General features: G+C 40.5%; 1 protein-coding gene across 16 annotated transcripts in view; it reads left to right on the top strand.

The window, feature by feature from the left end:
• The first annotated feature begins 513 nt into the window (after positions 1 to 513).
• The window catches only part of LOC114857125 (VPS10 domain-containing receptor SorCS1), a 223562-nt gene continuing 198536 nt past the window's right edge, over positions 514 to 25539 (top strand). For 6 of the 16 annotated variants that reach the window (XR_008694394.1, XR_008694398.1, XR_008694397.1 and 3 more), the window contains exon 1: positions 523 to 1384. Coding sequence is in view for 5 of the 16 variants with exons in the window: in XM_055507867.1 (XP_055363842.1) it covers positions 698 to 1384 (687 nt within the window). In the remaining 11 variants the exon portion in view is untranslated. Of the gene's footprint in view, positions 1385 to 25539 lie in introns of all 16 variants that reach the window. The other 10 variants (XR_008694395.1, XR_003786231.3, XR_005898174.2 and 7 more) reach the window with 5 other exon arrangements.

A 25539-nucleotide genomic window follows, 5' to 3' on the forward strand; every position in this document is an offset into this window, starting at 1 on the left:
GTTATAGGATCAGAAGCAAAATACTTGCAGCTACTGTGTCAAATAAAAATCGTATGGCCTTATAGTATGTGGACTTTTGAATTTTTCATTTCTGTTTAATAATTCATATTATCTGCCATCCCTAACACTGTACTTAATTGGAAACACATTAACATTTTCCAATTATTGGAAGCTCCTGTTGAGCCCTGAAAGTATTGACTTTAAACAGATTCATCATAGGTACAATAATTCAGTTTACAGGCATTTTGTCAAATTAAGTGGTTTACTTAGAAAATTCTGAATGAGGGTAAGGACAAAAAGTACCAGAAATTGGTTCTTAGAAAATGTGGCTGTGAGGTGAATTAAAGCAGCAGCAGCAGCAGCAGCAGCAGCAGCAGAGAAAAGACTATCGCTGACTGCTTCAATGGTGAAAAATAACAAGTATGAAGAAAGATAGACGCAACATTATCCTCCATCTCTCAGTCAGGATTTACAGCTCCTCCCCTCCGTGCGCGCGGGGCTTCGTCTGATCAAACCCTTCAACTTGGACCACTTAGACTCAGCCACACTTTTTTATAACACTGCATTTGGGCAACGCCACAGTTGGCGTAGCAGTACCGCTTGCCTAGCAGCAATTTACTCCTCGAAACGGCAGAGAATAGAGTGGAAAGGAAAAAAGGATTTCTCGCATCTACAACATCCTTCTTTGCCTCCAGCAATGGGGAGGGGGGTCATCTTTTGGCCAAAGTGGATCCGTTCGCTTTGGTTTTCGCTTTTGATTATGTTGTGTTTATTTCATGGCGATAAAGCCGAGATAACTTGCAGGTCGTGCCATGCTGGGAACAAGTGGCGTGCACGGAAATTACTGCTGAAATTTGACACAAGTGAGTCCGCTACAGCATCGAAGCAAGACGGGTTTGGACATGCAGACGGGGCAGCGGGATTTGGGACTGCAAGTGTCGAAAGCGAGCGGCTCCGTTGCGCGGATGGGTCCGCTGAATGTATTACAGGTCGTATGGGTGGCAGGGAGCCGAGACTGAAACGGAATAACTTGGGCGCAAGGGATGGAATTGGCAATACTGAGGTTACGCAGACGAAAGTTTCACAACAAAAAGCCAGCGACGACGCGGGTTTTAACAGTCGCTACACAAAGCGTGTCAGAAGGAACAGTAGCGACAACAAAGCCAGACAAGCCTCTTCTGCAAACAGTCGATCCCCGGAACCGGACATCAGCTCGGCATTGGGACGCAGAGTGGCGCGCTCTGAATTGCGCTGGAGTCCGGAGGAACGGAGAGCCGCCGGTCCAGTACAGGAGGAGCTAAAACTTAATAGTTCGACGTTTGCCTTGACCGGAGATTCAACTCACAACCAGGCTATGGTGCACTGGTCCGGACAGAACAGCAGTGTAAGTGATTTAACATGTCTACTATAAACATCTCTCAATCCAAATCACTTACTGATGAGCGTCAGGAGAACTGTCTATTTCTATCAAGGTGAATTAATGAATACATTTGTGTGTAACGAAGTAGTGATTCTAATATGCTTACTTGAATGTAATGATATCAGAATGCCCTAAAAATGTCCTAAAAAGAAGCACAAGTTAGCTGGTTTTCTCTAATATCAAATAAGGCAATTTTTTCAAGACAAACAAGGTCTATAATAGTGTTGTCATGAAATAGTTTATGTAGGGGACTGACACTTTTTTAAATTTGGGAAAGCAGACACTGACTATAGAAAGAGCGAATGGGATAGAAAGGCTTTGTCTCTAGAGCTATATAGTTTTGAGCAGCTGAACTGATGTCTGTATAAAGGTGTTCATGCGGAGCACAAAGCACCTCTGGCTAGAGGGCAGGATTTTGAAGTAGAGCTGTAGGTTGTGGGAAGAAGTTAAGTAATTTAAGTCTGCTTCCTTTCCTGTTTTGAAGCCTTGTGTCTTGAGTCATAAACTTAAAGCCCATGCAAAATTCCTTTCCTAACTAACCCCGTTTTACATCCTTTCATGCAATGACAGGAATGAGAACATCAGGGTTTAGGGTTGCAGGAATTTCTTATGACAGAGAGAGTAATTGAGGAGAAGAGTAGCCAGGTTCCTTAACCTTAACAACAGGCAATAAGCTCACTTATTGCTTTTGTATTGGAGTCTGGGATAAGGATGGAACATACTCCCATCAGCACCAGGGCTGCTGATCAAACCGAACCAAACCTAAGTATCTGAATCAAAAATGTTCTGTGCTGCAACATTTATCTTTAATATATTATTAGAAAATTGTTAGTCTTTACAAAATAGGGAAGGTGCTCAATAATTAGCCAATGAAATGTTAAAAGAAAATAAGTTGTTTTAGGCTGTGATTTAATAATTACAATTCATAGAACCATGTTTAGAGAAATAATTTATATCTGTAATCAAACTAGTATTGAGCACACTGTGGATTGGAAATCTATAATGAAACAAAGCATGTTGCAAATGCACTGCTACTTTTATTGTTTTGATTCTCAGCTGTTTTAATAGTAGAACAACACAGACGTTTTGCATGTGCCTTTATAGTCAAGGCAAATAGTCAAATCTATAGCTGTTGGCATTTGTCTTGGTGCTTAAAAATAAACACCACTACTGAGCTATAGAGGAATGATTATTATTTTAAGTTGGGGAACAGAACGCTGGCATTCATAAAGCCTGGGTATCCTTGAGTCAATCTTGGACACCTTCATCTCTTAGATGGTGAAGATTATGTTTATCAACCAAGTTTATGTATTATGTTATTTCTGTAAGAATTAACTACTGAAGTGTAGTGGATATATCACTCCGCTCGTCGCAAAAGTTTTTATTTTACTGCAACACTATTTTATGCTCAAGATAACAAATACAGGGCAGAAAATAGCCTGTCTTGTGTTCAGTCATAATCTGTACAAAGAATAGTCAAAGGGTAGTTATCTCACCCTTGAAATTGGATTGATGGATAAACTAACACTTTTCATTTTACATTTACATTTTTTCTTCTTCCAGTTTCAATACAATGTGTGAAAAAAAACGAAACATTTGTTTGTTGCTATTTATTCACTGATAGGCATAAATGCTCTGTATGCTACTATCAAACATGCCCCAGTTTTTCTTAACACTAATAGTTTGACAAACTGAAGGTGCACAAGAATAAAAGATCCTACATTAAATATTTAGTTGTTGCCATAAGCGGGAACAGATGTCCTCGGTCTTTACGATGTGAGCTGCTGTATAAATAAAAAGATGAGTCAAGGGCGCACACATGCACAGAGCTAGAGTGAAAATGGATACAGATTAAGTCTTGGCTGCCTTAATATTTTACCTCTAAGGCTCCAAGCATGTATTTTAACTATCTCACATTACTGGAAGCCTATATGTCACATTGGATTGGAGGTTATAATTAGTGTTGGCCATAAAAATTATGCAAGCCTCATACCGAAAACATAAGTATTAGAAAAAGACACATAGTAATTCAAATAGCAGCTCAATGGAATACAGTGTCTCCAATGATGGCAACACATTGTTATATTTAGACAAGGATGTCGACTAGACTCAGGCCAAAAGCATTAGGATATATGTACTTGCATAATAATTTGAGATGACTTATTAGCAGCCGTGTGAACGTTGGTCTGTATACATTTTATTTCAGCTATAAAATGTTCTTATTGCATACTTCACTCTTTTAAGTTTTCTTTACTGTTCAGTCAGTCTTCATTCATTTATTCTTGACCTGACTATATAAAGCAGGTGATGAGCCAAAGCCTAACCTTATGCAAAACAGGCTTTTTTATTGAGGACAGCCAACGTGTGCTATTAAACTAGAATTTAAAAAAAAGTTATTCTGGGATTTATTTTACAGCTTGCAAGTGGCAGCCTCCTCTAATTACCCATTCCTATAGAAGGACATTTGCAGACATACAGTATGTTGGAATGAGCTCATATGAGCGTAATGCGTTAAGCTGTGGGGTGGACAGTAGTGTCAAGATGAAAAGAAAATGAAGAATATGTTTTTTTTCTCAACATGCCTCAAGTCATTCAGAAGCTTTCAAAAGTTTAATTTCATGCCATGTGTCATGAATGGCTATACTGTTGTATTGTTTATTCGAAAAATCAAAAATATTTACATGACTAGGATTGTTTTGGTTTTGTCATTATTCCATGACACAAACTACAAAACAACAGCAAAGCCTTTTCTATAAGAAACAGTTCCCTCCCAAAATACAAAATAAATACTAATTAAATTTACTGGTGACTTTTCAAATATTCATATTTCTTTTAGATTTCTGTTTAAAGAGGAGATGTCGGAGCACCTACTAGTAATATATCTTCCTCTGTCTTCTTTCTATTACAATATCTCTAACTTAAACCCTCCACACTATTATATCGCCATCAGATGACGTAATCTAAATTTAAAAACTCCAATATGCCTGTGGGAGTGTAGGCGGAGTTCTTTCTAAACTAAAATCATAGGAAGCACTGTCTCTGCAATACGTCTACTCCAGTAAAACATCATAAAAATGAATCTACTTACATACATTTAGTTGCTTTCTGAAAGGCAGGTCATGCTGGTAAAAAACTCTCTGGCTGTACTGTAGTTTGAACCATCTCCAGCTAGGTATGGTCATCTCTGTGATTTACACCATCTGGCCTGTGATGTGAGCAGGTCTACTGGTTGCTGGGTCTGCTGGACCAGTAAGGCAGACAGGCCATTTTACACTTTGGCTTTAGCTGTGGTAATTGGTTCTCATACATGCACAAACAAGGGTAACTGTAGTGGATGATGTTGTTTTGCTGCCACTGATGATAGTGATAGTGGTGCCTGCTGCATCTGAACTGGCCAGTGTGTGAATGGTTGTCTGTCTGTCATGTGGCCCTGCGATGGCGACCTACTGTATGCAGGGTGTAGTCTACTCACACAAATTACGACCAATAAGTGGGTCAGATGATGAGAGAGAGTAATTGTGTGAGTCTTCAATTGTATGTTTGATTGAAATAGAGCAAAAAAAAATAAAATAAAATTACAAACTACTAACAGCTGAGATCTCTGTACCAGCAAAGCAGCATTCAAATCCTAAGAGAGACATTACAGGCAGAGAGCTGTCTCATCGTGGGGTATGTGGAATGAGGCTTAGATGGATGGACACCATGTACGAGGTGAGCATTATTTATATTACAAAATGTCAGGCATTAAGTACTTTGGTCTGTCAGTCAGATGGATTTAGGCTGACATATTGTCTATCAGTATAAGTCTCTCAGCTCTCAGAGACCACGTACTGTGCGACAGGAATGAGCCAAACAAAGCAAGCATTAACAGCTAAAATATAAAAATTAAAACCTTTTCAGAGGCAGACTGTATTTTACTCTGTTGTAAGAGCTATACACAAATAATGTTTTATGAAATTGTGCCTTTAATTAGTAAGTGGTCAACCATCCACGATGCATGTTAAACTGTGAGACACTCATCCACAAATGATAGGCAGCCTCACACTACCTCTCTCTATGTAAGTTTGTACACCTTCTCTTAAACATGGCAAAACCCAGTTCATCATCAATCCCAAAAAAGGTACAAGCCCTGCTTCTGGCACAAGTCATGTCCTTGAGTAAGACACATTGCACAAACTCCCTGGGTCCCCCAGGAGATGGGTTAAATGGAGAGGACCCATTTCATTGTACCATTGTAACAAGTGTGATAATGAAAAATAAAGACTTTTTTCTAATAACATATTACATAGACTAAATATATATATATATATATATATATATATATATATATATTAGGACTTATTAGGAATTAAATTTGCCATTCAAGTTGTACTTGTTGAATTTTTAATTGGATAAAATGACTTTAGTGCATAATGTCAGACCCAGACTAGTACTTCTAGAGTAAATGGTTCTACATTCTGCTTTTTTACCTAGTGGTACCCAAAACACTTTAGCACCTCATTCACATTAACCCATTCACTCACACAAAACAAACATCGGTGACAGAACTGCTTTGCAACTTGGGGTCCAGTGTCTTGCCCAACTTCAGCACATGACTCAGGGAAGCCAGCAATCAAATCACCAACCCTACGTTTGGCCAACTGGTATACCGCTTCAGCCACTGCCACCCTACTAGGGAAAGTACCCTAGTAGTTTTTTTTTACTATACTTATGTTAGGAATTATGAGTAGTTAGTCCTCAAAATGTGAGGACTTTTTTATCAGGTGATAATACTGTACATGCTTCAGTAACATCTTAGACATGAGTGGATAAGGCATAAAAAAGGAAAGCCCCATAAATAAAAGAAAGAGTTCAGTTGGAGATGGCATAAATAATTAAATCACCCTAGAAATTGCACATTATACAGCAGTTAATGACCATCTAGAGATGTAGAAATTGTCTTTATATAGTGTTAGATGTCAGGAATTTCCCCATTGTGGGATGAATAAAGTTATAAAACGTTTTTGTCATGCCACCTACATTGCTGTCACCTACAATCTTTATTTCAGAAGATTAAACTTTACTTTACCAAATTTAAAGATCAACATTGAAGGTCACTTTCATGTATACTATTTGTAGCATAAGCTCTGTGCATATTGTGCACATCTGTTGATAGTCGTGTATTTAAGTGTTTCTTTATGTTATAAGATTTTATTGAAGGTACCTACATTTACTTTGAGGACTACAAAATCTTAGCAGCTACTAAAATATCGATTATGTACATTGATTTGCATCTAAACTGATATGGGTCTGCTACATGTTGAAATGGACCTTTAACAATAAAGTTGAAAGTTAATACACTCACAAAGGTCAGTGCTCTTCATCTTGTGGTTTTATATTCTTAAGCATGTTCTCATATTTCCCCTCCTTTTTTAACACTTTGTTACTGTAACACACTTTGTAAGTAAAAAATGATGAGTAATGAATGATTGTTTGAGCTTCCAGATCAGGTTGTTAAAAAACAAAAACAGCAAAACACATAGAAACAACAAAAAATAACAAAGGCCACTATGTTGGCTAAGCGATCCTTTGAGTACATGACTGGGAGTGATCAGGCAGGTGGACACTGTGACGGTCCACTAAGCAACATTTACTTTCTATCAAGCTGCATATTCCCATTAAACAAACTGTTTCCAGTCCCTCTCTCTTTTCCTAGAACAACAGTCCCACATGAATGCTCACAAATAAGTCATTATTTTCTTTAGTCTGAGGTTATATGCTGCAAAAGTCTCTCTGTCTCTGGAGAAGACAGAGTTCTTGACAAGAAAACAAATTTCACGGGTAATATTTCCTCTCTCAACCAATCCTACTAGCCCTCGGGAACACATGCTTTATTTAAGGAAGGGCCCTCAGATGCTTGGGAGAATATCCTTCCTATTACTCCTACCAGTTATTTCTTCCTTTGTCCTCATTTTTTTAATCATTTTTTCAGTTGTGCACAGTTGCGTGCAATGAGGTTCATTCCTGGTGAGGCACAAAGTCTTCTGGGATCAGATTTTACAATCATAATACCTTAAAAGAGTGTATTTTCACTGTTTAATTGTCAGAATGCATATTACTACTGGTCACATTTCACATTTTATCATCATTCCTATCGCACCTAAAAGAACATATTTGGCCTTGAAGGAACATATCTTTTATAGCAGTAAGAGACCTGACCTATAGCCTCCATGTATTTTGTACAATTCATACTCATTCTAAAGTATAGAGTGGTTTAAATGTTCAATTTTGACCCTAAATGAAGATTTATGTTGTTTATAAACCTTTAAATCCTGCTTTAATCAGTTTTACATGTTTGCTCTTCATTTGGATAACATAAAATACTTCAATCAAGGTTCAAATTTACTTCTCAAGCACTTGAAATATGAAATATAAGTGTCATTCAGTTTTCTTAGAAACGTGAAACAGAGGATACCCTGCGTTAAAAGAGAGAAGCAGCGCCCCCTTCTGGATGAAGCACAGACCTGTCCAGCCTCCCCTCATGAGTTTTCTCATCAAAAAACATTGATAGACACATTAGGCAGGTTGTACAAAGTCATAGTGTAGAATAAATCTGTTTTTTTTTTCAAATCTTGTTTATACTTCTCCTCACACATCCAATGTAGTCTGCCGAAGTTTCCCCTACACTGTTTGTTTAGGTGGGTGATTTGCTGGCATCAACAGTGTGTATAACATTTAAGTGATACTTCAGACTCAAAGTATTATGGTGACTCAGCTGATTCAGATTCAGCTTTGCTGACTTGTTACCATGAACTCCACCATTCAGAAAAGGTTTACATTGATAATGTCCACGTAAGACACCTTTACCTTTCATTTTACCTGCCCCCGGCTCTATTCAGTTCCAGTTCAGTGAGCACTGTGGTGGTCTTAGGCTGATGTCCACCCTATTCAAAGAAATAGATTACATCTGAACATAATGCTATGACTATAACATCAAACTTTTTTTCAAAATAGGTGAAATGTGATTGTTAGGAGTGAGTGTTGTGGATTGCTGTTATCTCTCCACAGTCTCTCTCCTATGTTGTTCTGGGGCAGCTGACATTACTTTACCTGCCCCGCTGCCCTGTGATGTGACTGACAGTTTGATGTGGAAGATGGTGATTGAGGCATTTGGTTTGTGGCAGATAGGGACTCTGTACACCTTAGAAGAGCACTAAAGTATGGCCAAAAGGCTGCATTGCACAAATTTGATTTTGTATGAACATTCATTACTGCTAGGTGAGCAAATCTACTTTCAACATGCAAACAAAGACAACAGAATATGTTGGGCAAAAAGGGTTCAACGTGGACTTCATAGAAAACACAATGCTGCTACCTTCAGATTGTAGATTTTTAGTCTGTGGATTCAGTTGCTAGTCGTGGTTCATATATTACCATCTTCTTCTCACAGCAGTTCACCAACCGATAATTATTTTCTCCTTTAGTCAGAGGTCTGTTTTCTGGTGGTGAAGAGTCCTATCTCGGCCGCTGATAAGGTTCCAAATTGCACGGGACATTTCAGTGGCACAAATGACATCCTTGGTAATCTGTAAACTGCATGGAATACCTGTCAAAAGATTGGGAAAAGCAGCTGAGACAGCCAGTTAAGTTAATTGATGACATCTGATGTTACCTGGAGATTCAGATGGGTAGAAATAGGCCAGAAAAAAAACAAAGACAAACAGGCCAATGATGAATATGTTGTTTTTATACTTATGTTGACTGTTGTTAATAAGCATGTGTCTGTCCCCTGCTCTCTCTGTTTATAAGCAAACAGGACACAAAGAGAGACCTTGTGCTGCCCACTGATGAGATTCATGTCAAACTCTTACTCAAAAGCAAAACAGAACAGAGACAGTTTACTGGCTACTGTATCATAGCCCACACACTTTCCTTTATCTGTGCAATATACAGTATGCAGACGACCCAACATAGCATTTCATAGTTCCTAGTTTTCATTGTCCTTGCACAATTGCTTGATAAAGTACTGTAAAAATAATTTTACTCACAAGCAGTGTTGAATTATTTCTCATTTGATTCTTAAATTGCTGTTTGCCTGCTAAGGTTCACACAGTTTGATTACTATATGATGTGTATTACTATATTATATATGTCTTAGCATACACACAAAATAAATGTACTGTGAATGTTGTTTTGCTAAATGTATTTGTCAATAATTGTTGAAATATTTAAAACATAGCTGAAAGTAGCGTATAAATAGAATGTATAGCTGATTATATCTGATCAGCATTAGAAACTAAGCTGAATGTCTACAAAACAAGCAGAAACTGTAATTACAAATTAAAGAACTAAAGTACTAAGTATTTAAAATATTTATAATAGAGTCATCAAATAGCTGGTAGCTGTGTTTAACGCATTGCCAGAAGAAGCAAAAGTACAGTATTTGTAAGTAGTAAGTAGTGGCATTAAGTAGGTAATAGTTAAGAAAAAATTAGTTAAGTGGTAGTAAGTAGTATTTGTGTACAAATCAGTAGTTTTAGCAATCAGTTGGCGAATGTATGCCTTTATCTTTAAGGGAGCCTTAATTTTAAATGGGTTGACGGAGGTAATCCATCTACTGTAAGTACTTACAGTAAATGTACAGGGGAAAAACATCTGGACATACAGACATCTGCTAATGTCTAAACAAATTTCCTTCAGCTCCGTCATTACCATGTGAATTATCAGATATTCCTCTGCAAATGCTTTGATCATTCCACAGCTCTTCTAGCCAGCATCCATCTATCATAGCCTATTACCATGCCTGGCCACGGCCACAAATAGTGCAGTTGGTAGGGAGGTCTCTAACTGCAAGGTTCGAGCCCTCGCTGTGGTCGATATGTTGAAGTGTCCTTGGGCAAGACATTGAACCAAGTTGCTCCTGATGTTTCAAGCGAGTGCCGGTGCATGGCAGCTGCAACATTTACCACTAATATGTTCAGGTAGGAAGTAATTGTTGTTGTAATTCACAAACTCCCCTATGATGAATAAAATACCAACAGCCGAGAAGTCACCTGGTATGGCGCAGCCGGGGCCCAACACTGGGAGACTTGCCAGGGTTGGGGCTTGGGAACAGCTTCCCTGAACTGAACCTGAGTGGTGTTATGTTATTGGAGTTCTGTGCCATGCACAGTCTGGCCATAACTAACATCATGTTTGAACATAAGGGTGTCCATCAGTGCACATGGCACCAGGACACCCTAGGCCGGAGGTTGATGATAGACTTTGTAGTTGTGTAATTTTACCTTTGGCCATATGTTTTGGGTACTCGGGTAAAGAGAGGGGCTAAGCTGTCCACTGATTACCACCTGGTGGTGAGTAGGATCCGCAGGCAGGGAAGGAGGCTGGAATGACTTGGCAGGTCCAAATTTATTGTGAGGGTCTGTTGGGAAAGTCTGGCTGAATCCTCTGTCAGAGGGATGTCATGATCTGGGTTTTTGTTCTAGTTGTTTCCTGTTGTCACGCCATGTCCTGTTTTATTTGGTTAAACTTCCTGTTCTCTGTCAGCTGTCACTTACCTGTTCCCAGTATCCACACCTGTCAGTAATTACGTAATCACTCTGTGTATTTAGCCACCACCTGTTCCCATAGTCCTTTGCCAGATTGTCGTGTTTCCTGAGTATCTCGAGTTTCCTGAGTTTCGTTAGTTTCATGAGTTTCGTGTCCGTGTTCGTCGCGTATTTTCCCTGTTTGCCTGTACCGTCATTTCCTGTCTGCACCTGGACTAACCAACTGACCGTGAGTTCGCTTAATCCCTGTCTGTACCTTAGCCAAGATCTTCCGTGTATCGAACCTCGCCTGCGTACTGGACTCGAGATCGCCTGCTCCCCTTTGTACCTTTTGCTGAGCCTTTTGTGTATGACCTGGACCGTCTGACCCCGCTTATAGCAATAAACCTGTGTTTGATCATTATCCTGCCTCGGTGCTGTGCATGTGGGTCCTTTATCTGCCGTTCCGTGACAAGGGATGTTTAAAGGAAAACTTCAACGATTTTCAATGTGGGTTGACCAAAACAATATCAGGTAATATTTAAGAATGAAGGGACACTGAGATTGCTTCATAATTTCTATCATTTATTACTCCAGCAACACACCTTGGCAGATGGTTCAATGAATGAATGATAATTTCTCTGCATATAAATTATTGAGGAGTCTGAGTGTCCTTTCATTCTTACTACCCAGGATCGTTTTGGGAAATTGTTTGGGTCAAGTTTTCTTTTAACTCACACCTCAGGGGGAGTTTGAACCAGATCCTGAGAAAGGCTGGAGACATTGAGTCTGAGTGGACCATGTTCTCCACCTCCATTGTCACTGTGCTCGTTTGATGATGTGGACACAAGGTGCCTGATGGTTATCACCAAACCTGGTGGTGAACACTGAAGGTGGAGATGCAATCAAGCTGAAGAAGGAGTCTTATCAGGTCTGAATGACCTGTGGAACTCCTGAGGCAGCTGATGGGTACCGATGGCCCAGGCATTCTGCAGCCCGTGCTGTTGCAGAGGCAAGGGCCTGGGAGAACTTCAGGGAGACCATGAAGGTGGACTATTGTTCAGCCTCAAAGAGATTCTGGTAAACCATTTGAGGGGGAAGCAGTTCCTTACCAACTCAGCTGTTGACCTTGACTGAAAGGTAATTGGATGGTGGAAGTACTTTGAGGATCTCCTCATTCCCTCCGACACGCCATCTGCTGAGGAAGCAGAGGCAGGGGACTCAGAGGTGGACTTGCCCATCACCCAGGCTGAGGTCATAAAGGTACTTCACAAGCTCCTCCATAGCAGGGTAGCAGGGGTGGATGACATCCGCCCTGAGTACCTCAAGTCTCTGGATGTGGGGCTGTTTTGGGTGGCACACCTCTGCAACATCGTATGGACGATAAACACAGTTCCTCTGGACTGGATAATTGCTGTGGCTGTCACTCTGGATCCGCTCTATACCCTCACCAGGATGTTCGAGGTTTTGTGGGAGCTTGGCCAACCAGTCGAAATGTGTTTTGTGGACTTGGAGAAGGTATTCGACCGCGCCCCCGATAACATTTTTTGGTGGGTGCTTTGCTTTGGGAGTATGGAGTCCGAGGCTCTGGTAAGGGCTGCCCGTTCTCTGTACAACCGGAGCAGGAGCTTGGTTGGCATTGCCAGCAATAGGTCAGTCCTGTTCCCAGTGCATGTTGGACTTCGGCAGGGCAGCCCTTTATCACCGGATCTGTTCATTATTTTTATGGACAGAATTTCTACGTGCAGCCAGGGGCCAGATGGGTTCTGGTTCGGGGATCTCTGCTTTTTTGGGAAGACGTCCTGTTGACTTCACCTCCAGCATGTGCTTGCGTGGTTTTCGGCTGAGTGCAAAGCGGCTGGGATCAGAGTGACTTCTTTCAAATCTGAGACCATGGTTCTCGACCAGAAAAATATGGTTTGCTCTGTCCAGGCTGGAGGAGAGTTCCTGCTCAAAGTGGGGGGGGTTTAAATATCATGGGGTCTTGTTAACGAGTGAGGAAAGGAAGGCACATACGATTGACAGACGGATTAGTGCGGAGGCTGCAGTAATCCAGTCCAACAGACTCCTCATGGTTAGACATTTAAAAAACATTTTGTGTGAACATTAAAGTTACAGATCTACCATTTATCAGCACTAAAATCAAACACCATAGTTGCTACCAGAGTATTAGCATAAGAGCATCTCTAACAACCTTGTGGGATTCCTTAAAATTACTGGATCTTCGCTTACTCTTTGCAAAAACACACCACTTTGGAACAAGCCAGACATCATACAAAACAAAAAGGCAATACACTTTCCGACTTGACATATCAAAGGGATAACACATCTGAAACATGTTTTCACAAGAGACAAGTCACTAATGCCAATTTCTTAGAATATCAACAATTAAAGTCAATACTTAATGTAAAAGCTAAGAATACTCCTATCCAGACGCAACCGCCGCCAGCAATAGAATGATTTACATGTATTGATATCTCAAGGAAAAGGACAGTATCAAAAATCTATAATTGAATTTCCAATGTTGATCACACAGTGAGCCTTCCGATCTCTAAATGGGAAACTGATCTGGACATCACCACTAATCACATGTTCTGGAATAATATGTGTTCTAATTTATTCAGAATGACAAACAATACAAATTTACAACTAATACAATATAAAATTCTGCATAGAACACAATATACAGGACAAAGGATGATTCAAATGGGTCTCACAAACTCAAATATTTGCCCTCATTGTACAGATAACACAGCAGATAGATTCTGGTCATGTTCACCTCTGCTGCAATTTTGGCAAGGAGTATGCAAACACCTGTCAACCTGGTTAAGCTGTCCAATCCCAGCAGCCCCTGCACTCTGTCCTTTAGGAGATCTAAGTGGGCTTGAACTAGAAACAAACTCATCACACATACTTCTTTCTGCCCTCTGTGTCGCAAAGAAAATCATCCTCATGAACTGGAAAACTAAAAAGAAATTAAGCATTACACAGTACTTGAACAAATCAATAACAAATTTTATATATATATATATATATATATATATATATATATATATATATATATATATATATATATATATATATATATATATATATATATATATATATATATATATATATATAAAACCAAAATTATACTCTGATTAATTCCATTTCCAGGTAGGAATGCGTGGCGCTCGGGTGCTGTGCCATGTCTGGCGTGGTGGTGGGGGGGTACCTCATGGTTGGGAGTGCCTGCCTGCCTAAGGGACAGGGGCAACGGGGCTGGTAGATTCTGGGGTGGCCACATGGGTCCCCTGCAGTGGGGGTGTGGAGGCCGGCAGTCCGGTGCTGGAGGCGGGCCTCCCTGCCAGTGTGCAGGGGCGGACCTGGAAATAGAGACCTGGGTACCCTGTGTCCGGGGGGTCCCTCTGGGGGTGCCTGCCTGTGCCCGGAGGGGTGTCTCTCCGCTAAGACGTTGCCCCTGCTCGGGTGGGGTGCTGCCTGCCCTCTGGTAGCTGCTTGGGACTGTCGCTGGGAGGTCTGGTGGGCTATTCGGGCTGTGGTCTTTATTGGGCCCTGGGCGTAGGTTGACCCTCAATGCACAGCCGCATACTATGTGTGTAGGTTTTAGTGGAGCACTACACAGGGCTACCATGAGCAGGCTTGAGCAGAGGGGTGAGGATGTTTAAGCTGCGCTGCGTTGGTGCCTGGGTAGTAGTACTGTGGTCCCTGGGTCTCATCTATCTCTTCCTGGCTGGGGGTTGTGGGGGGGTAGTGGGATGGATAGCAGAGCTAGTCTGGAACCTGGCATCCTACTGATGGAGGGATACTGGAAAGTGCTTCCACCAAACCGTCCCTCCTAAGTGGGATGCTCTGCAGTTTTAATGGCATTAGTCATACAGACTCACGAAGCCTTCACTTTGAAAGCCCTGTCTTCTGGACCCCTCAGGGAACGGGCGGTCTCCCAAAGTTCCTCATACCTAGCCAAATACACATACATACATACATTCAGGGCCGGGGGGTGTGCTCTTTCACTTGGGCCTGGGCGTAAGGCCTCGCCCACTGGCCCTGGTAGAAAGATCCCCACCCAGTTTTAACTGCACAAAAGACAACTAGGTCGGGGGACACTGTTCAGGGAACACACCAGCAGTCATACTCCTGGAGGTGTTCCCCACTTTCAGTGCATTTTAGTTTCACACACTCACGTTCAAGCTGGGTTGCAGGGTTCTGGGCTGCCTTTTCTGCTGCCCCCTGCTTTTTCGGTTTAGGGTTGGTGGGCGATGCTTGGGAGGTCCCCATGAATAAGAACAAGCGAATGGTGTGGGTGTGAGAATACACTTATATAGGTTATAGGATACTGATCTGGATGCTGCCTGGGTGTTCTTTTGTTTGCTGACCCTCACCAATTGCCAGCCTCCTGTTGCGGGCCCAGGGGGGCGATGGGGTAGGCCCCATTCTGCTGGTGTGGGGGTGGCGGACTTGGGTTGATCCCCACTCTGGCCACAGGACCATCTCCTGGTGGGCTGCCTACGGACCGTGGGTCCTCGGGCTCCACTCTCTCAGGCTGACCCTCCCTCTGGGGGGAGTCTTTGCCCCTGGTTCTCATGGGACGAACAGCGTTGACCCACAGTGGTCCACTCTGTCCTCGGATGCTGACTCTGTGGCTGCTGCAGCTCTTCCTGGGAGAATCTGTGTGGGAGCGGCTTGGGTCACAACACCTGCCCTCCTGAAACTGAAGATGTGCGGGCTCCTTGGCTACTGGGTTTCTTCCCTCCACTCGCTTGGCTGAGTGTAGTGGCCAAGCTCCTCCCATCACCCTGGTTTTCACAAGTGGCATTGTTCATGCACCAACGTTTGCCTCACCCTTTGGGTGAACAGTGTTAAGATACAGCTTTACTAACCTTGTAGTGGGACAATCTACACCTGAGCTGATAAACAGGCTTTCTAAACTTAGCTGTAAGTATTACTGGTACTTATCACTATTAATATTAATAATGTGTGATTATGGTAGTTGTGATGTTGTATGTCATGGCTATTATTAAGTGTTATGAGATTATGTAATAATAATGTAATAATATACTGTATATGTGTATGTATATGATATATGTATATGTTTGTATGAGTGTGTGCACATACCTTAACACTATTATCAGTATTAATATTATTTTAAAGGTAAACCACAGTACAGCAGTTGTTTAGTTACGAATGTGTTTGCCTAAGGTACATCCCTATTTATTTATTTTGTGCCTATTGTTTGCTTAACTAATTTGTTTGGTTTCAGCAGCTGGTTGCAACCCCTCCCCCCTCCTGCGCGCGCACACACACACACACACACACACACACACACACACACACACACACACACACACACACACACACACACACACACACACACACACACACACACACACACACACACTCAGCCTGTCCACCAGCACAAGACGGCATTCAGCCTAATATATTGAACTGCTGGACAGGACAAAAAAAGAAGAGGGAGCTCAGCCAAAAGGTGAAGCTCTCAATTTACCAGCCAATCTATGTTCCTACCTTCACCTATGGTCATGCACTTTGGGTCATAACTACTGTAAAAGGACAAGATCAAGGATACAAGAGACCGAAATTAGTTTCCTCCGCAGGATGGCTGAGCACACTCTTAGAGGCAGGGTGAGGAGCTCTGTCACCAAGGAAGAGCTCGGAGTATGTTCCTTCACATTGAGAGAAGCCAGTTGAGGTGGCTCAGGCATCTGTTTCGAATGCCTTCCTGGGGAGGTGTTCCAGGTATGCCCCACTGGTAAGGACATGCTGGAGGGACTATGTCTCTCTACTGGCCTGAGAACACCTTGGGGTCCCTTGGAGCTAGAAGAGGTGTCCGGGGCGAGGGAAGTAAAGAGAAGCATATGCAGTTTCATTTCTACAGCAATGCCTTTAATAAGTAATTGTACTTATTTCTTTTTTTCTTTTTCATTGTTCCTTTGAACAGTAAAAGCAACACATCCTGCAGACCAACATCCCCTTTGAGCCACTCTGAGGCTTGTAATGTAAAGCACAGTTATGTAAGAAAGTTTTACATAAATTACTTTAACATGAACTTGAACAAAAAAGCTGCAACATAGAATGGACCTCCATTAATCAGTGAATGAAAACATTGTTTCTGTACACTTGTGTGTACAGAAAGTGTACAGCTTGTTAAAGCTTGTCAGCTCTAATTGTGTGTGTTTCGTACAATTCACTTTGGATGTAGCACACAGAGAGTCGACATCAAACTTGTGATGCCTAAAAGGAGATAAGGAGATACAGTACTCCATGTGATTGTCAATTTTTGAACAGTGGTAGGCACTCCACACATGTTTAACCCACCATTTACCTGAATAGTGCAATGTGGAGGTGGGTTGATAATGAAAGGCAGATGAGAGGAGTAATTCAGTGAGTTCAGGACACTTTGATACTTACCGTTAAATATAGTTTGATATTTATACATATTATATATATATATATATATATATATACACACACACACACACACACACACACACACACACACACACACACACACACACACACACACATATATATATATTTCTGCTGATAAAATGTTAATGTATCAATATATATATATATATATTTACAATTTTATCAGCAGAAATGTGCAACAACATTTAACATTTAAAGGTCTATGGTCTCCAGAGAAAACAGGGAAGTAATATGTGGTGTGGTTGAAAATTGTCGTATCCCACAAACCCAGAATGCACTGCGCTTTATGAATGATGAATCTACAGTAAGCTGCAGTGATTGGACCTACCTTTCGTTTAGCTCTGCCTCCCTCTAAGCCCAGACTTTGTTGGGGCAGGTTCAGAAAAAAACAGGAAGCACTAGTTGTAGTATGTAAGCACGTGGCAAAAAGGCCTCTGAGATGTTTCAGAGGGCTTTTGCAGAGGAATAAATGATAATTTCCTTGCATAGAAAAGATGCAGGAATCTGAGTGTCTCTTCATTCTTAAATCTCACCTGCCATTGTTTGGGTCAACCCCCATTGAAAATTGGTGAAGTTTTCCTGTAACTAATTTCATTTAAAACATCTGTAAAATTAAAAATACAACATCCCCAGTGTATTGAGGTACAGTAGTGACAATCAAAACTTACTAGTTTACTTGTCTTAATGACATGTTCTTTTAACATGATTTTAGAAAAGCATTTTCTTCCAGAAGAAACTAAACACACTAATGAAGTTTCTTTTTAATGTTTACTTAAAAAATAAATGTCAAATAGAGTTTAAACACTCTATATGACACAAACAATATTTTTGTTTTTAGTTAACTGTACGTCATTCAAGGTGCCCTAATAAAACCCATTATCGCTTTAAATAATATTTAAAAGGTGATCAGTTAACCTTCTCACAAAATAGGGACATTATTCATTACAGGATTTAACAACAAATACAAACATATTTTAATTTTGTCTTTATCATTTACCTGCAGAGCTCTAAAAGGATATGTTTTAGGTTGGGGAACTTTACATTACATATTGTGTAATATGAAGTTTGAATTATTTCTTGCAGCTGTGGGCATTTATTAGTAGAGACTTTTTTTTTTACCAGTGTCAGGTGCACATGAAACTCCAGTGAAGCTGCCCTTTGACTGAAGTTCAAAGTGCACTTTGCTCCATTTGGTAACCTTCCAGCCAGAGGAACCATGCTAACTGGACTGATTCAAAGTGGTTTCTTTCTTTGGCAAGGTACCAAATGAAGCAATGCCAGCTTCAGCAGGTGCCTGTACTCCTGATGTAGGGGCCAGAGTCAGGTAGGGCTCTTCAGGCCAGATGGCCCTTCCATCACTCAGCCCTCCCCCTGAGCCCTTCTGGAGACCATTGGCCTTGAAAGTAAAGAACAGAAAAGGGGCAGAACTGCATGGCTACAAATAGAATCAAGGCCCAGAACAAATACACAGTATATCAGATGCATGAAAATTCCTATATATATATATATGCATATCATTCTTGCAGCATTATTGTCCCTCCCAGGTTCAAAAGGAAATTGCAGCAATTCTTCACACAGAATGGCCAATCATGACAGATTTAAATTCAAAGTCGATCAGAGCACTCCACTAAAGCATTGGCCATATATTCCCTTTTCAGCACGTTTCCCAGTGGCTGATTGCTTTAAATCAAGAAAGGAACAATCAGTGGTCAAATGACAGACTTGCACTACACTGTGTAGCATGCTGAGAGACGTTGGGTCTCAGCCACTCTTGTCACACAATGCACAGTTTCCCTCCCGACCTACATAAAGTAAAGGTTACAGGCAAAGGCACTGTATAAACACATATGTAAAAAAGTGGGCTATCAGTGGCTCATGTGGAACACTGATACAGTGCTATACTATCTGCCTCCAGATCAGGTTTTATAATAACTTACTGTAAAAAAAATTTAAATTGATAAAGTGTTTTTAAAGAATTTACTGATCAATATTTGTGACCTATTTCAACCTTGTAACCTGGTTTAAAATGTGAACACAATGTGTGTGTTTTCTTTTAATTTTTATGTGTTCTTGCAAAAACAATTATTATAGATGCTTAAAGTGATTTAAGTCGCAACCCACAACAACAGGCATCTCTCACATTTCTCAGTGCACAGAATAAAGCCAGGAATAGTACTTGCTTTGTGTGAGGGTACATTCTTGCATGTACATCTCCCTCTCTCCCTCTTTCCTTTCAATCTTACTCTCTGATGTCAGATGTTGACTGAATTAGGTTAGAGATGGGAAGTGCAGAAACAGAAGCATGGCTTGCGAAAATGACAATGTGTCTACCTAGTAAGCATATTGAAATGCATAAACTTGCTCTGTTTGTCTGAAAGGGAAACAGACTCAATTATGGATTAAAATCTTGCAAGTGACTGCTAAAATATTCATTTAAGTCAGAAAGTTAAAATCTATAACATTTTGACTTTCTGACTTAAAGGAATGCAGACTAGAATACAAATGTTTTCTGAATTCTAGGCCGCAAAGAGTGATGAAGAGCTCTGCAGATAGTGGTGGAACTTTCAAGGTTTTATTTAATGTAACTGTGATTTTTACTGATTTGGTATCCAAATGAAGTCTGACACAATAAGCACAGATAGTCTTAAAATTAAGCAGCCCTCTCTGGCTTCCTGTTGTTGGCATTCCCACAGTTTATAGTTTCACACACAACAGTTCTCTACCTGTTCTGATGTGCTCACCCCAAAACATTTCAGACAGATTCTGGGATCATTCAGAATGACAGAATTATATGCCATGCAGATGACATGAATATCATAAGAGTGCTGGCTTATGGCCTAAAAATACAACGCAGTCAGTCAACATAGATTAAACAGTAATACCAATTAACAGATGTATCATAACATGAATACTAGTGATTTATTTTACTTTGTATCATATTGTCACCTCCAGCAATTAATCTAAAATATTTTAGAAAAATGTAAACTGTTGGACATGTAACAGGTTAGCTGTGTATGCTGCAGACTGTGCCAGGTTGTGAAAACATTTGCCAGACATCCAGTAATGTAACCCTGTGTCTATATCTTCAAATTCACAAATAAATATGCAACATCAAAAGCATAACTTCTTTATGAAGAAGATTTATGAAGATTTACAGATACTGTAGGAGGTGAGTTTTTCAATGTACATTTGAAACTAAGTTATAACCTAATGCTGACTGACACCTTCAGCAAAGATAGTCTAAAGCAGACCTGTAACTAAGGGATATCTGGATTTGTTTGAAGGTTATAATTGTATGTGAGGAAGACTCATTTAGCTTATGTGCTTCACTTGCTGGAACCTTTGCTCCTCCAGCCTTTTGTGTAAGCATCTGTTTTAGTTCTACACAGGTGAATCAGGTACCATTGGTGTGTACAGGTTATTACTCCCAGCACTCATTCATTCAGTCATTAAACATGACTGGTGGGATTGGTGGGGATGGTCCTTAAGCTTAACATTGTGACAAGGCAGTCATGTAGAAAAAGGATTGTGCTTAATGAGATTTGCTTTTTGCATTTCCCCTTCCCTGGGGGCTTCAAGAGCTTTGCCTAGGTCTTATTACTGCATTCATCAAACGAAGGACTTTAAATTTACACTTGAACCAGATTTCATTGTGTTGGATCCTTCAGTGCTGGTCTGAGAAAAAAGTGCTTCACTCTCAGATGCTGAGGCAGTCTATGTCTACCAGCAGGTTTTAATTGCTGGAGAAGCCATCACGGTGGAATGACTGATATATTTTTAATCTATAAAAGAATATATAATCTTTTTAATTAAAAGAGACTACTTCTATTAGTGTACCTTTAACTAGCAGCACGTTGTTGTGTTGATCATAATGTATGCAAAACGTTTTTTTTTTCCGAATGTTACAAATTGTAAGTTACAATACAACACAACACAACACAACACAACACAGGCAGAGCATAACTAGGGGAAGAGGAGAGCAACAGTTACTGTACTTCAAGGAATGCTAGGAGAATACGATGCTAAAAAAAACAGTACATGTAATAACCCTGTGAGGAGGGGAAGAAAACACAAACTTCAATGTGGGGGAACTGACTGGTTTGAGGTACCGAGTTAGAAGGAACAATGGTGATTGGAGACCCATAATGTTGCTGAAGGTGGAGCTGAACCGGGAGTGCAGAGCTGAGGAGATTGAAATTGAGGCCACAGCTGGGTAAGATCTAGGAGAGTAACTGCCTGAAGGAGTGTGTCTAGGGTTTTTCTACCTTTTACTTCTACTTAGTAGATTTGTAAAGAAGAAACACTACTCTTACTTCTCTATATTAGGCATAGCGGGAAAAAAGTTGAATCAAGCCTCCTTTAATTAGTTACCTTTATCAAATGGAACTTAATGTATTATGAGTTCATTTTCATGGCTTTATGCCCTGCAGCCTGATATTTTTTTGTCAACAAAGCATTCACCCCAAAAAACTGAAGATGTATACAGAATTAATAGACTCAAAAAAAATTGTCTTCTTGTCCTGAAGAATCTATGAGGCGTGTAACATGGGCAACCTTTTGACAAACTTGTGCTAACCTTTGTATGTGAGGCCAACCACATCGTTTCTGTCGTGGAGAAAACATCCTTCAAGACTATGCGGGAAACCTTGCAACCTCAGTGTGCAGTAATGACAAGGAAAACGTTATGCTCAAAAATACAGGAAGCTGAGCATTGTTAAGAATGTTGCTACAACAACAGACTGCTGGTCTGCCAGACAACATGACTATTTAGGAGTAACCTGTCACTGGATAGATGACACCTCTCTAGAGACACATTCTGCTGCATCTGCTTCTAGACCTCTCAAATGTCCATGCTGCAGCATTAGAGGTAATACATTTTGAGTATCACATCAGGGAAAAAGTGACAAGGACAACAACAAACAGTGGTTCAAACTTCGCGAAAGCCTTTCGAATATATGGTGAGGAGGAGAAAGAAGAGGACGCCACTGATGGACAGGAAGATGGAGACTTCAACCTTGATGACACAACAGAAGAGAGTGAGTTAGAGGTGGAGTATCAGGATGTGGCTGCCGTTTTGAATGACAATACAGGTCTTGAGTACCAACTTCCAAGGCACCAAAAGTGTGCATGTCATCTACTCAATCTTATATCAACAGTTGATGCTATTGCCACCAGAGTTGCCAATGAAGCATACAAGAAGCTGTCTCAGTCTGCTTTTGCAAAATGTCATGCTCTGTGGAATAAAACCAGAATCTGTTTTTTTCTGTTCAGCCTGCTGTGCCATTTGGAGGGCAACTCAGTATACACTGGAGAAGTTTACATTGTTCAAAAATGCATGCTTTATGTTATTTATTTCATCCATCCATCCATCCATCCATTTTGTTAACCGCTTACTCCCTAGTGCGGGGTCACGGGGGTGCTGGAGCCTATCCCAGCTGGCTACGGGCGAGAGGCAGGGTACACCCTGGACAGGTCGCCAGTCCATCGCAGGGCAACACATAGACAGACAACCATTCACTCACACACTCACACCTATGGGCAATGGAGAGAAGCCAATCAACCTAATGCACGTCTTTGGACTGTGGGAGGAAGCCGGAGAACCCGGAGAGAACCCACGCAAACACGGGGAGAACGTGCAAACTCCACACAGAAAGGCACCAGGGCTACCCACCGCACCACCGTGCCGCACCTATTTATTTCATTCATTTTATTTTATTATTTGGAATTCTACATTATCATTTTGACTCGCTGCAGTGCTTACATAATTTCTGAAAGAAATATTTAAATAAATCGGACATTACGATGAAACAGTTACAGTATTTGAGTAGTCTTTTCACAAAATACTTTTTTACTCTTACCTGAGTAATATTTTAGATGATTACTTTTTATTTTTACTTGAGTAATATTATTTTGAAGTACAGCTACTCTTACTTGAGTACAATTTTTGGCTATTCTAGCCACCTCTGCGCATACAGCACTAATATTCAATGTTCCAATGTCCCGCTGTAGATTATTTAGAAGACAGCGACCGCGGCCGGCTGATATTGCCTACAAAATGCAGCAAGTCTAATACTAATTCAATAATTCTACTGTTGAAGGGGAACGTGTGTTACAGAGTTTTGTGCATTAGTGTTGTGCTATATGTAAACAAAGTAGCAACATAGTAGCACTGAGTAAGTCATATATTCGACCTTTTATAGTTTTAGCTTGTGCTGTGACGTTTGAGTAGTTACGAGCTGCTGCTTGTCAATTTTTGACAAATAATTTTATTTCATTTTGTAGGCAATATCAGCTGGTCGCGCATCATCAGAGAGGCTCTTCGAGGAGACAACCCTCTTGTTTTGCCAGCCACTGTTATAACAGCAGATTAAGAAAAGAAGAGGGTTTTGGCAAAATTAATGAATGTGTGGCTTTCTAACAACTGTCTAACAACTTTGGTCCAAATTAAAAAGCTGCTAAACAACTTAGAAATGCTGTCATTATTCAAACACACTGTTAAAAAATAAAAAGAGGGAAAGATAAAAGAGACAGGAAAGCAAACCTTTCAAGCAAAAAACACCAAAAAACAGAAGCCAAGCTGCCACCATTACATCCAAAAGTTTAATTTGTTTCGTAAAAAAGTCTCGGGGTTCTTATTTAAGTTTCTGGTTGTTTCACTAAGTACTACAGAAGAGTTACAATTAGATTCTTCTGCTTCATTCCTCAATGCAATAAAGAGTGTCCTCTCACTTCCTGTTGTCAATCTGCACATGTGGCCTGTGGATGGAATGGAGTACTTCTCAGCAAATGGTAAGTATTAATGCCACAGTTTAAGAAATGTGTCCATGGGATTCCCTCGTTCCTTAATACATACCTGGAATGGCCTACAGCATGACAACAACCATCTGACCATAATCAATTCACTCTCTTTGCGGTTTCTGCCTTATCTTTATACACATACTGTACTGTATTTGGAATGAATGCACCAAAAGCAATGCCACAGCAGAGAGAAACTCCTAATATTTTGATTGTTAATGTAAAAATTTAGTTGCAAAATTAATGTCAATGCATAAATACAAAGTAATTTAATACTTAATAACATGAAAACAAATGAAAAGCAATGTCATCTACATGTATTGTACAGTATAAGTTTAATTTGCTTTTCATATTTGTATTGACAGTAAAGTCAGTTCTTCCACATTTTAAAAAATGCTCTGTGCCATCTCTAATTATTATTACCATTAGTTACTCAATGAGGCACCAATTTATTGACACAGTGTACTGCACTGCCCACTATAACTAACAGTTTGACCAAAAAATAAATTTAAGGCAGCTGCTGTATTGTGCTGCATTTTATGCATTTGCATATTACCTAGTAAAGTAAATATATATATTAGTGCTGGGCAGCGATTAAAATCTTTAATTACATTATTTGCATGAGTTTTCTGCAATTAATCGCAATTTACGCATTAACATGAGAAGCATTCAGTAACAAATTTAAGTAGCATATCGCACATTTTTACTTTAAAATTACTACCCACCGGTGGGAGCAACAGTTGGTGCACGTTGTAACGATGTAAATTTTGTAGTCCTCTCCTTGTCATACAACTTGTGCATTCTTCCTGTCATGGTGTGTCTTGAGGGAGGCACCCAAGTGCCTGTCATTTGTTGTGATTCTATTAACATTCCTCAAACCGACATCTTCCAACACTAATCGGCCTGCAGTTTGTAGCTAACCACTTAGCTATGGTAGTTGTTAGCTTGCCTTGTTCATAATTCTCCCACACGCTACATCCAATGTAGTCTGCCGAAGTCTTCCTCCGCTAATGGTTTAGGTGGCAGCCCTCAAAGGTTTTGATTGGTTGAGAAGCGTGTCTCAGGCCAGTACAGTACTGATCAACAACCTGCTCCTCCTGAAACCCTTCATTTGTCTGTATGAGTAGTCAGAGCCAGTGAGCCCAGGACTTTCCAAATTTAACATGCCCAACCCTAGTATATATCCATGCATTTTCTACCGCTTAGAGAGAGAACCCACCCAAACACGAGGAGAGCATGCAAACTCCACACAGAAAGGCACCCGGGCCGCCCCAGGAATCTTGCTGTGAGGCGACAGTGCTACCCACTGCACCACCGTGCCATCCCCTAGTATATATGATAGCCTATACTGATGCTAAATATGGT

The sequence above is a fragment of the Betta splendens genome, chromosome 1 (genome assembly GCF_900634795.4).
Source record: "Betta splendens chromosome 1, fBetSpl5.4, whole genome shotgun sequence".
Lineage (NCBI taxonomy): Eukaryota > Metazoa > Chordata > Actinopteri > Anabantiformes > Osphronemidae > Betta > Betta splendens.